The sequence below is a fragment of the Squalius cephalus genome, assembly GCF_949319135.1.
Source record: "Squalius cephalus genome assembly, chromosome: 14".
NCBI classification, from domain to species: Eukaryota; Metazoa; Chordata; class Actinopteri; order Cypriniformes; family Leuciscidae; genus Squalius; species Squalius cephalus.
Genome location: NC_137135.1, coordinates 13,067,788 through 13,086,089, shown reverse-complemented (window position 1 = coordinate 13,086,089; position 18,302 = coordinate 13,067,788). Strand labels below are relative to the sequence as shown.

General features: G+C 38.1%; 1 protein-coding gene across 4 annotated transcripts in view; it reads right to left on the bottom strand.

Moving 5' to 3' along the window:
* LOC307171659 (uncharacterized protein) overlaps positions 1-18,302 on the bottom strand; it is a 43,081-nt gene that overhangs the window by 12,403 nt on the left and 12,376 nt on the right. For all 4 annotated transcript variants that reach the window (XM_079893417.1, XM_079893419.1, XM_079893418.1 and 1 more), the window contains 4 exons: positions 10,653-10,732; positions 3,842-4,010; positions 3,574-3,706; positions 583-741 (listed from right to left, as the gene is read on the bottom strand). In XM_079893417.1, coding sequence (XP_079749543.1) covers positions 583-741; positions 3,574-3,706; positions 3,842-4,010; positions 10,653-10,732 — 541 coding nt within the window. The remainder of the gene's footprint in view (positions 1-582; positions 742-3,573; positions 3,707-3,841; positions 4,011-10,652; positions 10,733-18,302) is intronic.

Below are 18,302 nucleotides of genomic sequence, written 5' to 3'. Positions count from 1 at the left end.
AGCGAACCCGAGGGCTGATGATATGTTGGATTCAATAGTAGAGGTGTGAATACATTCTAGCCATATCATTCCAATGTAGAGTTGGAAAACAACCGTTGCTTTGGCCAGGTGGTATTTATAGCATAGGGGGCGGAGCTTTAGATTCTAGAGAGCATTTGATTGGTCAGAAGATGTGATGAGAAGCTGACAAAAATCTGTCATCCATTTAGTGAGAGACTAAGTTTTGAATGCGAATCTCCTAAATGCGAATTTTGTTGTTTTGGAACACACCAGCTTTTTCATAACCTTAAGGCTAACATTTTCATACTAAAAGCTAAAAAACTTAAATTACGATTTCAGGGGGCCTTTAAAAACACCAGTACAACTAATAATACAAGTAAAACGTGTCAAAGTCTGTCAAACCTGTATTGCTGTTCTCTGCAGATCCTTCTGAAGGATCTCGACATTAGAAACGAGTGACTGAAGTTTATTTTTAACAAGGTTTCTGATCATTTGTTTGTGTGACACATTTCGGCATTTTGGGCATTTCACAAATCAGTGCTATAGGAATGCATGAGTGTCAAAGTGTGCAGAGAGGAGTACCGTGTGAAGAGGAGTGGTCAGCACAGTGTGGAGGCTGGAATAGTCCTGTGGGCTGCAGGGAAGACCATCATCAGAAGAAAAAGCCGCCGCGTCCTCTCCTTTCCTCCCGCAGAGGAGTGATGGTGGCGAGCCCAGACAAATCGCATGTTTCAGCTGCAGCTACAGACGGGACAGAACATCAAGCATCAATAACTCTTCAAACAGATTAATCAAACTATAATACTACTATTATTACTACTACGCAGCAGTATATTGTAAATGAATGTGTTGACATGGGAATGAGTATACACTAATGTTCAAAAACTTGTGATAGTGATTGTTTTTATATAAATTGATACTATTATTCAGCAAGGATGCATTAAATTGATCAAAAGAGACAGTAAAGACATGTATAATGTTCTTTGGAACTTTCTATTCATCAAATTATCCTGAAAAAAATAAAATGTATCAGTTTCCACAAAAAAATTAAGCAGCACAACTGTTGTCAACATTGATAATAATAAGATTTTTTTTTTTTTTTTTTGATCATCAAATCATCATATGAGAATTATTTCTGAAGGATCATGTGACACTGAAGACTGGAGTAATGATGCTGAAAATTCAGCTTTGCATCACAGGAATAGTTGTTTTAAATTGTAATAATATTTCATATTATTACTGGTTTTACTGTATTTTTGATCAAATAAATGCAGCGTTGGTGAACATAAGAGATCTTTCGAAATTTCTTTCAAAAACATTTATACATTTTACCGACCCAAACCTTTTAAACCGTAATGTTTTGTCTGAACTGTCCTTTAATAAAAATTAGAGAAATGTTTTTTTTTTTTTTAAATCAAGACTAAAAGCCAGTGCATTCAAACACCTCGGAGAAATTCATTCAGCCCAGTCTCAGCTATTCACAGATGATCTGCTTCTTTCAAACAGTGGGTGAAATGTTGATTCCTTTCTTAATGGACTGGTAACTTTCATTGCTGAGATACTCTCATGTCTGGCTCATGACAAAGTGCCTATCCGGAATGTCTACGGGTAATAAGCTAACCGCATTAAGAAGGCTACGCTAAGTAGCAGTTAATCATTGCCAAGACACAGACGAGACGAGTGCATTTTTGTGGGCATCTGGTGACCATTTCAAATGCTGATACATTATTGATGATTTAAATACACTTACAATCAAGATTAACTGAACATCATGTACACATTTGAAAGACATTTTGTAGCTCACTTTTGTTTGGTCTTGTTTTTATTCTGTCTTTCAGTGACATTGATGATGATCCCTGCTGCCTAGATTGGGCTGGTGGCAAAATGTCAACAGTGAAAATCTCAGGCTCTGTGTCTTGAGGCTTAGACTTGCTAATTTTATACCAAGTCCAATCAATTGCCATCACTAATACTCATTAAAGAAAGAGGACAGGAAAGTGAATATGCTTATACACTCCCTCTGAGGACACATATGCCACAAACGGCCTGAAAGTCACCATGAAGTCTAAATTTACCATTTTAATTTTTATGGAATATTGCAGTATATATTATAATTGATTTATCCCTGCACATCATGTGTCCTCATAATCTTTAATCAAAATGACTTCCCCTCCCTCTTGCATCAACTGGCTTGAGGGCGGGACAATCTGTCACTCACATGAGATCCACCAATAGCAAACCACAACCACCCAACCAATTCCCCATGGACAAAATCAAGTCGAGCCTCACATTTGTTCTTGTTCACATTTGCATATGACTGTCTCCAGAGCAAGACATCGACGAATAGATTTACATCATCACACCATAGGCCCACTGGCTTTCAGTCATTTAACGGCTGACACTGGCCTACACTGAACGTGAGCGTCACGTTGCGTCAAAAGCAAATAAACCCCATTATAATCACTGACGCTGTCTACACTGGATACAGTATACATATGCTCACTGACTTCACTCCACGCGCTTGAGTCTGCCGACAAGAGGACAAAAGGAAGAGTAAATAGAAGCATAAAGGATTGTTCGCTTTGACATTAAAGTTTGAACAATCTTTGACTGTTCGACACTAAGTTTGAACAGCTCATTTGCTCTTTACTTTATAGATTCAGAAGGATCCCAGCGACTGAAACAAGTGGATGGTTTATTTTTAATGGCGTCCTGGAATTTGACTGCAGATTGTTTTGTAAATGAAAAATAAAAAAAGTCCATGTCATGAGTCATGACTAGCCTGGTTAAAACCAGACCATTCTCAGTAGTAACTGAGTTATGGTCTGGCAAAGCTTCATTAATAACTCATTTCCAAAGGGGCGTCACCAACGGACGTCGCTCAAATGCCTCTGGGCGCAGTTGGATAGACCTAAAACCAATCAGAGCGATCGGCATCGTGTAAAGCCATATGCTGCGTCCCAATTCGCCTAAGTTACACAGTATGTACTCTTTTTGTGAAGAAAAGGTATTTACTTTTGAATGTGTAGCAAAAAAGTAGGCAAGCTTTGGGACATACTACTTCGTCATCTTTATCGGACGGATCTGTCGCGTGCATCCTGTCACGTAAACTGCCCTGTCAATCATCGTGTCACAGTTAAAATCCTCTATTAAATCTAATTTAATTTCCTACCGTTTCGGAGAGAAATGTAGTAGCACATTCATCTGCCAGTGGGTCTTTCATGGAGACTGTCCTCATGTGTTTGCAATTTGAATATAATAATGCATTTAAAAGTTGTTGTGCTTCACCAACGGATGTTGCTCAAATGCCTCTGGGCGCAATTGGATAGACCTAAAACCAATCAGAGCGATCGTCATTGTGTAAAGCCCGCCCCAACGTTTCTGATTGGTGCCGCGATTTCGACGGATTAGAAATGGGCTTGAATGAGCTCTTTGCCAGACTACTTGCAGAGCAAATCTAAATTTGCCGGAAGTTGTCTGGGTTTTCCCAGGCCATGTCATGACCCCTTTAAATCAATAATCGCGACATGCCTACAGTTCATAATTGAATAAATCATAATAGCCTCTGAATACCTGTAAAGATTTCACTTTCCCATGAATGCTGTCCTGGGACGCCCCCAGACCCTCATTTGTCTCTGATAAGGGCGAATCAGAAACGAAGACACTATCATGTGACATGGCTTTGTTTCCCAAGTTGATCTTGGATCTTTGAATGAAAGATAGTGAGGTTTAAATGTCATATCATTGGTAATGTTTAATACTGTATATAGCATGTGATGAAAACAGATAGTAATATAAATATTAGAAATGGAGAAGTATAATAATGACTTTATTCCCTCACCCCCGGTCATTGTCGCTGTTAGCGTGGCTGATGGTTGGCTCGGAGGTGTTGACATCATCACTCGACTGACTGGCCTTCAAGCCACTCTCACCCGATGGAGCAGGACTTTCCTTCCTCTTTTTCTTCACAAAAAAGTTCTTGAACGTCTGGAATTTGGACTTCTTTTTCCCTGGAGTGAAAACAAAACAGAAACATATTTAAATGAGTACCACTAAAGGAGAATCTTGGATTTTGAGAGGCTTGCATACAGCAAACACTGAACACATGCTGTCAATTAGTCAATGTTCACTTATCTAAACAAAATAAGTTCAACTGGCAGACAATCATGTTTACTGGCCCTCAAGTCTTGGAAATTACACATACAGCATGTTTAAACAATCACGCTGTAATTTATGACACAAATACAACTTGTAACGGGGTCAAGCAAGTAAAGTGAAGAGTCCTACTGACCGTGGTAAAGTACATCTGACAGCACCCTTAAATGGTTCAATACATCCATTAAAATGTGCTTATATGATACCTATTTAACAAACTGTCATTGTAGACTTCTAAATATTCTTGGGTGCTTACATAACACTAATTTATCTTCAGATTGCCAATAAAGTCCTAATTGCATTATTGAAATGGCTGTAAAATTGATCCACTGTTACTTTTGTTTTAAAAACTTAAAAACTGTTAATAGGTCCAGTGAGGTTTAATATTGGATAATTTTACACACCAATACTGTCTAGCACACAACCGATCTCCTGTAGTTTAACATTTAGGGCCAGGTTTACTAAACGCAGCCAGATCATTTCCATAATGACCAACGCAATCTACCAAGAGCAGCGTGAATTAGCGTCTGGTTTAAGACATGCTTTTTTTGGCCAGTAATAAATGGCACAACTACCAGTAAATTGACGAGCGCAAACCTTAGTAAATCACCTTGCGTGATTCATTTAAATACTCTCCCATAAATTTTGCGTCTGAAAGGGAAACTCCTACAAATGCATATGCAATAAGGTCAGCCGCAAAAATAACTGTGTCCGCGACTTTTCAGCGCTAATTCTTCACTGCGTGTCTTTAGTAAATCCTGACGGTAGTTTTTAACGCCAAAAGAGGGTCTGCACTGGCACGAGCTAAATCTGGCCCTTAGTGTTAAATCATGTGATTTCTGAGTTATTCAATGATGCAGTTGAGTTTAATATAAAAACATTCTTGTTTTTATCATAGATATCTATACCTAGATAATGCATGTTCCAGTCAAGTCAACATTTCAGATGCTGCTCATCATTCACACTAACAAATCAATGAATTTTATAAAAACTGTGCAGCCTATGGTTTTAAGGTTTTCTGATGACTAACATGTATATTTATAAGAGATTTAACTAATACTCTTTTTTTATTTACCAAAGAATCATCTAATAATAATGATAAATTAAACCCAGTGAAAATGAGCTGCCAGTGTGTATTGCAGATATAGATGTTACATAATGCTACAGACTTTCCTGTAGCTCAAACAGTAGAGCGTTGGCGCTTGTAACGCCAAGGTCATGGGTCTGATTCCCAGGGAAAGCAAGAACTGATAAGAATTGAAATGCAATGTAAGTTGCTTTGGATAAAAGCGTCTGCCAAATGCATAAATGTAAATGTAACATGTGGTGTGAATAATTACACTGCAAAATTAATTTCTTACTTAGTATGTTTGTCTTGTTTTCCAGTACAAATATCTAAACATTCTTGGATACATTTACTTGAGAAGCATAAAGAAAATAAAAAATTATCAAAATAAAATATTTGCCAGTGGGGTCAGAGAATTAATCTTGTTTTCCCTTTGAGTTCAGTTTTATTTTTTTCTGACCCCATTGGCAGATTGTCTTGTTTTAAGTGTAAACTCACTTCATTTTGATACATTTTTCAGAAAACAAGACTTAATATCATCATTTTGCATCTCAAGTAAATGTATCTTGACTTAAGAATGTTTATATAATTGTAATGAAGAAAAAAAAAAAATATATTTTTCAGTGTAGGTTGCAGTAAACTTGCGCTCGAGTGTTTACAATCTGGCTTTGACCATTCCAATATGCTGTTTAGCTTATGTACAGCAGTCCATAGGAACAGCTGCTAATTCACTGGCTTAAGCCAAAAGCTTAAAAATGCTGCCTTCGGAGGTAGCAAGGCATCAAGACATGTCTGAAAACAATGTTAACTTCACTTCCTGTCTCCTGAGATACCTTCATCTGGTCAATTTTTGAAGGCAGCATAGATGTATCCTTCACTGCCTTTGATATCCCACAATCCTGTGCTTTCCATTCTGTGACAGTCGAGCTAAATATTGCGTCTAAAAATTGCGGTTGGTGGTCAGTTTGTGTTTTTTCCACTTTTTCCACTTTTGATGTCATTTCTAGAGAGAAATTACTATTAAAGTAATTAAATATGTTCTTAGTAATCACCCAAGCTCGCTCCATTTTGTGGTAGATCATTAAAGCGTTACGCTGCCTCAGGCCCAGTGTACACCTATTAGGATGCTCTTTGGTCGATCGGATCACAAGTGGACAACGCTAACTACAGGTGTAAACAGGGTCTAAAACGTTTTGAGCTCGTCCACTTTCAACCACTTCCAGAGATAGTCGAAGACGCATTTAACATAGCTTTCATAGCGTAAATGCTCATGTGATCGAATGAGTTCAAACAGCCACAAAAGACCCTCTGCTCTCCGCCTACTGACCTAATGCTTAAACATTATGGGAAGCGCTCTAGCCAGACGGGATTTAAACTTTGTCAGCTGAAGACCCAAGTTTAGTTTGAAGACGAAAAAAGTACCAAGCACAATGTTCTCACCATTCCTGATTTCTAACACCCAGTCACAGTGTTCGGCTGGTCTTGTGGCTGTCAGAGCAGAAACAAAAGCTTCTCCTCTCTGTATGTTTTCCTGTTGTCTTTGGCTGTGTTCATATGTAAATTGCACAAGCTTATTTCATCCATTAGATCGAAAGATTTGAAAAAACCCATTCATTTACCCGCCCATAGACCTTCACCTTGAAGAAATCAGGACAGCAGAGGTTGAAAGTGGACAAAAGAGACAGATTAAAACACCTGGTGCAAACGGAAATTTGTCTCCATCTACTAGTGATCTGATCGACCAAAACTCATTTTAATACCAGGTGTAAACAGGGCATTTGAAGCGTGAACTGAAATCAGTTTTATTAGGTTTTATACGGTGCGCAAACGCTGCATGCAAAGTCATTGCCATTAGGCAGCAAGGCAATAAGTCAGCAGCCTAAGCTTTCGGACGCAGCCACAATCTAGCTGCTATTTTAACAATTAGATCACAAACTAATTTTATTCATGCCAAAGGTTAAGACCCAGAAAGGCTTCTAAAAGCCAAAACAAACATTGAAAGGTCATTCTCATTCAAGTGAAAGAGCCAGTATTTAAAAAAATAGTACAGCTGTGTGAACAATACTGGGACGGCAACCTTTATTAGTGAGTCATTCATTCTACTGAGAACAAACAATTCTCAGTGCTGGCTTGCCTGCTGTTGTGGGGTGATTTTTAAAAATAACTTTAGAAAATCCTTATTTGACTCCTTTGAGCATGCCAGATCTGTTCATCCTATCAGCCATTGACTCCAATCACAGCTGATTCAAATAGAATTTGGCTAATAAAATGATAGTCTCACAAACACATGTGTAGTAGTCACACACACACACACACACACACACACAAAAATGATAAAAAAGACTAATTTAATTCAATGTTTAATTCCGCTAGCCTAGAAATCTAGACACACCCTAGCAGCAGCAAAATGTATTTTGCAGCCAGGGTAGTCTAGCAACTCTCCGTTGACTTTCGAGCTGCAAAAACCTAAATTGGGTCAGGCCAATCACATCGTGTATAGAGTAGGCGGGGCGGGATTAACATGATGACGACAGAGTTGCGACGGTTGCTGCTACTTGAAAACAAAGAATGGCGGCTGCTGCCGGCGAACAGTCTTTCGAATCGGCTTTGGCCGCGACTCTGGAGGACTTGGAGTTAAGTTTTTCTTTGAGAAAAGAGCAAAGAACGGCACTTAAGTCATTCTTAAAAAAAGGAAGATGTGTTCGTAGTTTTGCCGGCCAGATATGGCAAAAGTTGAATCTATCAACTAGCTCCGCTGTTGGGAAAACGCTCTGGGGTGCGTTTCCCGAAAGCATCGTTAGCCAACTATGGTCGCAAGTTCCCTCGTTATCAATAGAGTTCAATGGACATTGCGATGAACTTGCGACCATAGTTGGCCAACGATGCTTCTGGGAAACGCACCCCTGGTTGGTTGAAGCGCTGTCCTATTGCGTGCAGAGGGAATTTGAAAGACAGCCGTTTATCCCGCCCCTCGGATTGAGCCGTGTCTATGGTGAGTTGCCAGACCTAACATCTTGATGTAGGTCTGGCTTGCCAGGCTATAATTCCGCCACATTTCTCTTTCTTCAATCGCCTTCTTTATGAAGGATACATGAGACTAGGCCAAAATAAGGTATTTTAGACATGTTGCTGCCTACCTTTTGGAATTGTCATGAGATTTGCAGGTGATCCCTTAAAAAACCTGTCTCGCTAGGTTTTGCAACAGCAGTCACTCAACTCAACTCAACTCAACTCAACTCAACTCAACTCAACAACTCAACAACTCAACTCAACAACTCAACTCAATTCAGCTCAACTCAACAACTCAACTCAACAACTCAACTCAACTCAACAACTCAACTCAACAACTCAACTCAACAACTCAACTCAACAACTCAACTCAACAACTCAACTCAACAACTCAACTCAACAACTCAACTCAACAACTCAACTCAACAACTCAACTCAACAACTCAACTCAACAACTCAACTCAACTCAACTCAACTCAATTCAGCTCAACAACTCAACTCAACAACTCAACTCAACAACTCAACTCAACAACTCAACTCAACAACTCAACTCAACTCAACAACTCAACACACAGTCTTTGAGGAGTCTAGATTATGACTTAAGGCTTTGTGTATTGGTGTTCCCTTTCTGCCTGACATCCTGTCTCTCTCTCTCTCGTCTCGGGGAGATTCACATGATACAGCTCTACTGGCAAAGCCTACAGTCTCCAGCTGTGGCCCATCTAAAGGCAGTAAACAACGCACAGAGAAAGAGATCTCACAGTCTCTTATAAACCACTCAAAGCTCGGTTATTTGATTACACAGTGAGGGATGCTAAATATTCCCTTCTAAGAACAGAGCCTCAGTATGTCTAAGTACATAAGGGAAAAAAGTGCATTGTTTGCGGCGTGGCTTTATTTCAGGGATGTACAATACAATTGTTTATGCTAGTACATCACACAAAGATTATTATAAATCAACTTTATCTTTGTCAAAATAACGGTACATTTAATAATATTCCGATTAGTATCAAATTTAATATTAACTTTTAATGTACTAGACCTGTCTTCTTCCCAGGATCTGCACTGCATCTATTTGACTAGGTTTGGTCGTGAACGAATGAATCTTTTAAGTGAGCCATGCAGTTCCGTTCACTACAATGACTCATATTTTCCATTCAAGTCTCTCCCTTGTAGCAGAGATGTGATTGCTTTTTCTACCTTCAAAGATTGACTACAGCGTAAGCAAACAGCCTAATAGTGTTGATTTTAAAGGAGGATATTATTGATTAGAATAGATGAACCTACTGAACATATGTATGACTGAGTTTGTGAAAGTGAAAAAAATAATACTACAGCAATTGTTACTGAATCTGAATGAGCTTTTTTTGGTGAATTAATTCAGATAACTTGAATCACTTGCAAGAATAAATGTTCCAACAATTTGCATGTAACTTTGGATGATCAAATATACTCAAAGTGCAATATAATAACTGAAAGGTGAAATAATGTAGCCTACAAGATGGGTTATTGAATTAATCAAAGAATAAATCTGAATTAGCTTTTTTAGTGAACTGATTCAGAAGATTTGAGACTGTAGTAAAATCTAGCCTCTATTAATGTAGTCTACAGGAAGGGTTATTGAATGAATCAAAGAATGAATCTGAATGAGCTTTTTTGGTGAACTGAATCAGAAGATCGAGTCTAAATCTAAAATCTAGCCTCTATTTTTGGATCGGCAATTATAAAAATACTTTTAACGTGTATAATAAAGAAGCCTATGGGAAGAATTATTAAACAAATAATAGAGTGAATCTGAATGATTTTTTCAAAAGAAAAAGATTCAGATGACACTAAAATTTTTAATTTTTGACTATTGACTGACATATGACTATTTTTAGATCCTTTCACTCATGTCATGTGTAAGGTAACAGCCATTAGTGTAATTAATGTGACCCTGGTCATGGATCAATTACCAGTATCCTGTGATAAATCTGTACAAGTCTAACACCTCCCATACACACTGACATTGGCTAACTCTTGAACTTAATGGACTTAGAGAGACCCACAATCCGATAGAGGAGATTATGGATGCTTTGCAAGCACCCTGTTTCGCAAGGAAATGGCTAATCCACATCCCCACATAGGCCCGCTGTCTGTACTTCAGGATCTGACTCTAGCAGTCTGAGCTTCCTCATTCCCACACTAAACTGGAGAGAAAGGTCAAATGTCGGACAGCGGAAAGCATGCTCGTATCGGAGAGGCAAATGTTGGCTTTGTCTGTGTGCTACATGGCTTCCTGTCAGTGAGAACTAACATCTTGTATCACTTCATTGAGTAGAGTGTCCTAATTCTTCATGTATGATCTCTACATGAGGAAAAAATTATGACATTCTCTTTGTTCTCATAGATGATAATGCACTGAACGGGACTTGAACATTACCTGAACACTCTTCTCCTGCATCTGATGGTTCAGTAGCATCTGTGACGTCTGGAGATCCCGAGGCCATGATGTCACAATTGCTGTTGAGGAAAAAAAAGGTTTGTCAGATAAATGGTTGGACACTACTACTGATGTGCAGCTGAATGTGAGGTCTGTGATCTAGAATGGAACCATAAATCTAAATCTCATAACCTACTATCTAAAAATGCTGGGTTGTTTCAACACGTTCAGGTCAAATATGGACAAATCCAACCATTTCAATTAAAAAACTGAAACCAACGGTTGGGGTTTGTCCATATTTGACCCAAACACGGGTTGAAACAACCCAGCATTTTTCAGAATGTACACACATAAGGAGGACAGTTCATTAAAAATAAAAAATCAGCCATTATTTATTCAATTTCATGATGTTCCAAACCGATTTGACTTTTTTTCTTTTGTCAGAGTTTTGTGCGAAGGCGAAAATGTTCCCTACACAGATTCCACTCATGTTCAGGATAGTCATGCAAATTTTCAGAAAGCTGACTTTTGAAAGTGACTTCTGTGTAAGCTGTGCTTTATACATTGCTACGCTATAGATGATGAATGAACCATTTTTTGCCCCTAAAATTTTGCCTAAATTTAGCTAATGTTACCACACCTTAAGCAAGAAATTTAGCAAAATTCCTGGGCTGTTCTCTTCCATTTGACAAAAATAAACTGTGGAGCTGAATACACATATATGTGTGGGAAAGAAACCAAAATACAGTAAAAAAAAAAAAAAAATAACTTAATGACATAATGTGTTTTAAAATGTGAAACTTTTATGGTGCTTTCAACAACATCAGTCCCCATTCAATTTCCTCCTTATTCCTATGCCTGGCATTTTATCTGGACGACCAATGTTTTACACCATAACTTCATATCAATACACTAAACATGTTATCAACCATTATATATATAAAATGAGTAATTGCTTGAATTACTATAATATATAATATATATGATATTATATAGTATAATATATTATATAGTATAATAAATAGCGTACTATTATACATAATATATTTCAATTATTTTTCTTTGATGTGTTCATTGCAAGCAACTGGACGTCTATACATTTTTCCCAAAAAACTGATTTGCAATGGGGGTTAGGCTAAATAATTTCTTATATGTAAATTATATACTTATATACACGCAAACCCAAGAAAATGACTGAACTGGAGGCTCATGAAGAATGGGATAAGATTCCTCAGAAACACTGGTGAGGAAAAAGCCGGTGTCTGGTTATAGGCTACATCTCGTTTGCAGCAGGTCATAACAGCAAAACGCTCCTAAGTACTAAAGATGTTTGCCAAGTTGCCATGAAGGGATTGAATAACTCTGAGACTGCAGAAGTCATTAAAAGTTGCATTTTCAGTTGAATTTGGAGAAACCACTTAAAAAAACTTTTTCTTTTACTTTTGTTTGATTTGTTCAATGCAAACAGCTGAAAGTCTGTTCATTTTGACAATAAACCTGATTTGCAATGGGGGTTGAATTATATATATATATAAAGTAATTCAAGTAATTAATCATTAGAGAAAATGGAGACTGTTTAGGTCTGTCTTTGTTTGTCTATACTGTCCTTCATAAGAGTGTGTCTATACACCCAAGGACGCACAGGAGGTGTTGGTGATAAGACTCATTTAACGCTGACTCATTTAGATTACAACACTGGAGCCGAGTCACTCCAGTGGATCCACTATATCTGCAGTACCAGACTTGCTGATACTAGCAGCAGCCCAAAACAGACTCCAGACCAGCTGAGGCCTCAGTGTTTATCCTGACGAGCGACTACAGCCTAATCCTGGATCAGACTCTCCTCTGGAACACCTCCAGCTCTCAAGGAGGAAACTCTCAAACAGTATCTATGACAGACGGCTGAAGCTCCAGGCGGGAGGAACGGCCCAACAGGATGTGGAGGCAATTTGCAGTCTAGTTTGACATGCATCAATTTGACAAGGATTATTCCAGTTTAATTAGGGCAGGATATATAATTGCTTGACTGGTTCTCTTCTCTATTGATGGCAAGCAACTATTACAATGACCTATGTAAAGCCATTTTCAAAGCCTTTCATTTTAATAGTGCCTATAGACCTTATGCGCCAGAAAAACAAGCGTGCATCTTTAGAATTTTGTGTTTGAACTTTGTTTTTTTGTAGTAGCTCTGTACATTTCTATGGCATTGTAATGTTCGAAGCAGATGTCATAACAAATATTATTTTAAAATGAGCATTTCTTTCATAAATCGGTCTATACAAAGCATTAGTTTTATATTTTGCATGCCACATAGTTTCAGTTCAATTTAAGAGACATGCAATGGTTTTAATCTAACTTGTGTAAGTATTTATCTTTACCCATCCTCCTTTTCATCCATACACTCACGTAACCTAAAACATCTGGCATTCTGTCATCACTCCCACCCTCTCTTGTACCACTTCCTGTACTCATCCCACCATCCACTTCCTGTGATGTTAGATTCAAGCAGGTTTCTGCTGCATTCTTTCATCAACATAACAAAAGAGGAAAATGACAAATATTTTCAACTCAAAACTGCAGGGCGTCTGTGGAGTTCATGACTGTGTGTTGTGATGTGATACTCTTCATATCAGACCTTCAAATGTGTTATCTTTTAAATTTAAGTCATGTGGCAGTCACAGCTAAATATAATTATGTTCCATAGTCTCTGCTAAACTCTCTGTTATGCTTCGCATTTTTACCATTTACATTAAACAGAAGTAGTAGAAAGTGACAGGAAATTATTAGGAAGAGGAAGTTGCAAGCCAAATTCAAATCTGTATCGACTGAGCTATCAACTAATTCAAATAAACTATTTTTGGGATCATCAGCAGCATCTTACTGTTTTAAGATATTTTTCGATAATTGTGAGCAAATATTGTGTAAAAAAAGTGTTTATTTACTATGCACACTTTTCAGGGTTCCTTCACATTTTCCATTTCAAAATTCCATATTTTTCAGACTCAAATTTCCAAACCTCTCTGTAGATTTTTCAGAACAAAACATAAATGGTTCATACAGCATTATTTTTAGCATTATATACAGTAGTCATCTATTTTCCAAAATGTGTAGGAACCCTGAATTTTGTGCACCTCTCATCTGCCTATAAAAATTATAATTTGCATGTTTTGAAGGTTATTTAAAAAATAACATTGTAATGTACTACTGACACTTGTTAATATAGTGCAGAAGACAATCAGAAATAACTATTTAAAGGAAACAATGTACTGAAATACATCCGCAAGAGCAAAATTAGAAAAACCCAAGTCATCAGTGAGTTCCATCTGGCTCACACCTTCAACATGTCTGCCAAACACTGCTTAACAAAGACTGAGCCAAATATCATTCATATTCACGTTCACATTCAACAGCAATACAACATTTTTACAAATCAAGCACAATCAAGATGCTCTTGGTCATTTTTCTCCTGTTTGGTGACCAAAACCCTAGCCCTAGCATAGTATTATTGAGAGAGACTCTACATTGAGAACTACAGACATGACACTTTTAATACCTTGAATCAGGGCTTGACATTAACGTTTTTTGCTCGCCAGCCACTGTGACTACTGGTTTTCCAAAGTTACTAGCCTCAACTTTGACATCGATACCATGGGGAAAAACTGCAATAGGTATTTTTAGTATTATCTCATAATTTGGTAGCAGGGATATTAGGCTGCTGTCACTTAAAGACCTGACGCATTGATCCATTATACTGTTACACATGTGTTTGTGTCCACTTAAAACATATTGACTGTGTTTACATGAATACTCACCAAGACCGGCATTTTGGCGCATTATTTTGTGTTTATTTGACAGTTTACGTGCAATTAGCAGCAAAAAAGAACTCAAATTAGTACTGAGAGCTTCATGTGCCGCACTTTGGGAGTGAGCACAAAATCTGTGGGAATGTTTCAGATATTTCAGTGTCGATGTGTATAGAAAAATCTATATTTTTGACAACACTACATTGCACTTAGTTTATTATTTCAGATGCCTTTTTAAAAGACTACAATTGAAAAATGTATATAACATAATATCTAAAATTCAATGTTAATGTCAAGCCTTGCCTTGAATCGTAAAGCTGATTGAAGAGAGTACTCTTATTGTAGTTATTGTACTACTTATATGTAGTCAATTACTACAATTACTACAATTACATACTCCTATATGTAGTCAAGTAATACTATTACTTTTCGAAGAGATTAAACTTATTCCACCTGGCATATGATAAAACAACCGCCAATGAAAGAGAAACATGAGACACAAACTTTCGATCAGTAGGATATTTTGTTGTTGTTTTTTTGAAGAAAGTAATACTCTTCTACTAACCTACAGCACTTCCGCACAGGCAAGCACCAATCACATTTGTAAAAATCTACTTTCACTTATGCAATTTACACAGGAAGCCAATTTAACAGACTGAGAACATTCATGTTTTGAGCTTTCACATCACATGAGACCAGATAACAGCAGTCATCTAATGAGAAACAATCTTTCTTACCACGGCATGCAAGTACTATCCGTCCTTCACTGCTTAACAGAAACCAGATTTGCAGTTTCTGGTGATACTTAATTTGTTAGAAGGGGTTGTAATGGTTAGAGGGGCTGGTGGGACACCAGAGCACATTGATGACCCGTACGTGAAGTCATCAGATAGCACTCATTCATTTCCTCTCTCTATCTCAGGGGAAGTTCATATAAAGTCTCCTTCACATTCACAGACGAGTGATTCACAGATAGCTTATGATAGCATATGAGAGAACAAGACAAGAAAACAAGAAAAACCACAGATACAAAGAACAGTCACGGCTAAAGCATAAACACACACCATAAAGCACTGATGATGAGGATATTCAGAGACATAATGAAAACATACACTCATACACATGATCATTTCGTCCAGTTATTGCCTAAGGGTGAGAATATGAAAGTTATGTGACTCATTATGATCAGCATCATGATCAGATCCATTTTTTAAATTCCAGAAACTTTTTGACCCCTTTCAGGTCAGCATTGTGTGGCTTGTGACAAACTCTGGATGAAGGACCACCTGGGATTGTTCACACAGCTGGGCTTGTGTCCACACATCTCCTTCACTGACAGTTTTAGGTCACAAAGAAAACAACCCTTACAATCAAGTACTGTGGCAGTACCATGGTACAGTGATACTTTGGTAGTTAATTATTACCATACTGTACTCTATGTACCATGATATTTACATAAGGGTGTGCAAAGAATAGTACAATCCCAAGTACTTTGGTTACTTTTAGCTTGTGAAAGTCTCTAAACCAATAAACATGTTACATTACCAAGAGAGTTTTGCCACAGATTCCGTATTCGTTTTACAAGAAAACGAACAGGCAAGTCCATCTAATAAAGCTAAAGTGTGTAAAACTTTCTTCCATCCCAGTGCAAAGGGAACTATTATAAGCCATCTGTAGGTTGGTTCTCCTGAAAAGTGTAAACACTTTTGTCATTAAAACATTGGTCTATTTGTTTGAGCATCAACCCAGCAACACTGAGTCAACCAATGACGTGAGTTTGGGGCGGGGCTATCTGTTTGCTGAACCAATCCCAGAAACACCACATGTTCAGGTTTTTTATTTGAAAATGTCTAGGTTACGACTGTAACCTCTGTTCCCTGAGAACAGGGAACGAGACACTGCGTAGATGACGCTATTGGGGAACGCCCTCCATGTGAACCAGTGTTTGAAAAACTATCCAATCATGGCAATCGATATTGACCGGCGACAGCCTATGACGTCACTACTAGTGCGCCTAGAGAACATGTCATCCAGTTTCGTCTGAAGGGACTGTTCAGCAGACATCCCCGTTTGTAAAGTCTGTCACGAGCAGTCTCTTCCCTCACACGCTCCTACGGCAGCAAAGCCTCGCTGAACGTGTTCTATAACACTCACAACTCATTATACGCGGGGCAGGGTGGCTGTGAGGGTTCGGGTTGTAAATCCTCTTCACCCTCATCAGCCATCTCCTGCTTTCTTGGGCTGCCAGCAGAGCACTCGCTGTCAGATCAGAGGATGTTAGTGACAACACATCCTCATCCTGCAGCTCACTCTCGCGAGTCTCTGAAGGGCGTGAGAGATTAACAACTCTCTCAAACTCCTCGGTGAGCTCCCTCTGAAACCCCACGATTCCAGTCTCTGCTCTGCCTCAGCGCGAGCGGGACCTGAATCGCCTGGCACAGATGTCTGTCCCTCCTCCCTCGAGAAGAGAGCAGACGAGAGCGGAGTTTTCTTAGAGAAAAACTCTCACATTCTGCACGATCAGATCCCTCAAGAGCTGATTGTGCATGCTCTGAGCCCAAACAGTAAACGCACAAGTTGTGCGTGTCATCTGGTGTCAGAAACCTGAGAAACCATTTCTGCTTGCTGGCACCAGCGACATTACACACTTCAGCCCTAAATACTGTAAAAATATATATTTTCAGTTAAAGCAACACTAAAGAACTTTTCCTCTTCAGTCACCCTACAGGTTGGAAGCAGAATTGTCCATTACCGCTGTCGTAAATAATTTAGCCTACCGTCGCACGTATGCTCGCTGTTTATCCAGCATCGGCTTTGGAATGAACAATGTCCACAGACAAGGTAGAGTATGTTGCATGATTTTATGAAAGTATGATGTATTGCGAAGAAAAAACAAATAATGACTATTGTAACAGTTGCTGTAAAGCAAGTCAAATTTGTAGTCTCATTCGAACTACAGAAACGCTACCCGATCTGGCAAACTTAAGGTTATAGCAGATATAGGGCCGCAAAGCGAATGCAGAAGTGCCTTTCACCCTGTTACGACTTGATGAACCACTGAAACGATTTTGGAAACATTATTAAAAAAAAAGTTATTTAGAGTTGCTTTAATTGCAGTCACATGTACCATTGTTCTGTGAATTTTAGTGGGTGAGACCCAATCATTTAAATAGGAATCCATATGACCAGAAATTTCCCGTGAGGGGGAAAGACTTGTCCATGCAGAATTGTAATGCCTTCAAGTTGGTCTTGAGAAAATAACTTTGCTGACCAACAGAGAGTTTGGGGTAACAATGACTTTTGTGCCATTGTTTTTTACCCACAAAAATTCACAAAATTTCGCAGAAACACTCTACAATAAGGTTTCAATAGTTAACTACTTTAGTTAACATGACTTAAAAATGAACTGCACTTCTGCAGCGGTAATTCATCTAAATTGATGTTAATTTGAACATTTACTAATGCATTATTAAAATCAAAACTATTTGCTGATATTAGTTAATGCCACCATGAACTAAAATTAACAAACAATGAATGACTGTATTTTTATTAACTAACATTAACAAAGATTAATAAATACTGTAACAAGTGTATTGTTCATTGTTAGTTCATGTTAGTTAATACATTAACTAATGAAACCTTATTGTGAAGTGTTATCAATTTCTCTAATGTGACCACACCTTCACTCACCCTTGTCCGGACAATTTTGAAAGACATTTGAGAGCTGCAGCCGGTGGGAAGGATTTCAGCATTTCAAATCTCAATTTGTTCGGTTTTTAGCATATATAATGACTTCAATTTAAATGTGTTCCTTACATCAGGGCTCCAGACTAACATTTGCATTCTA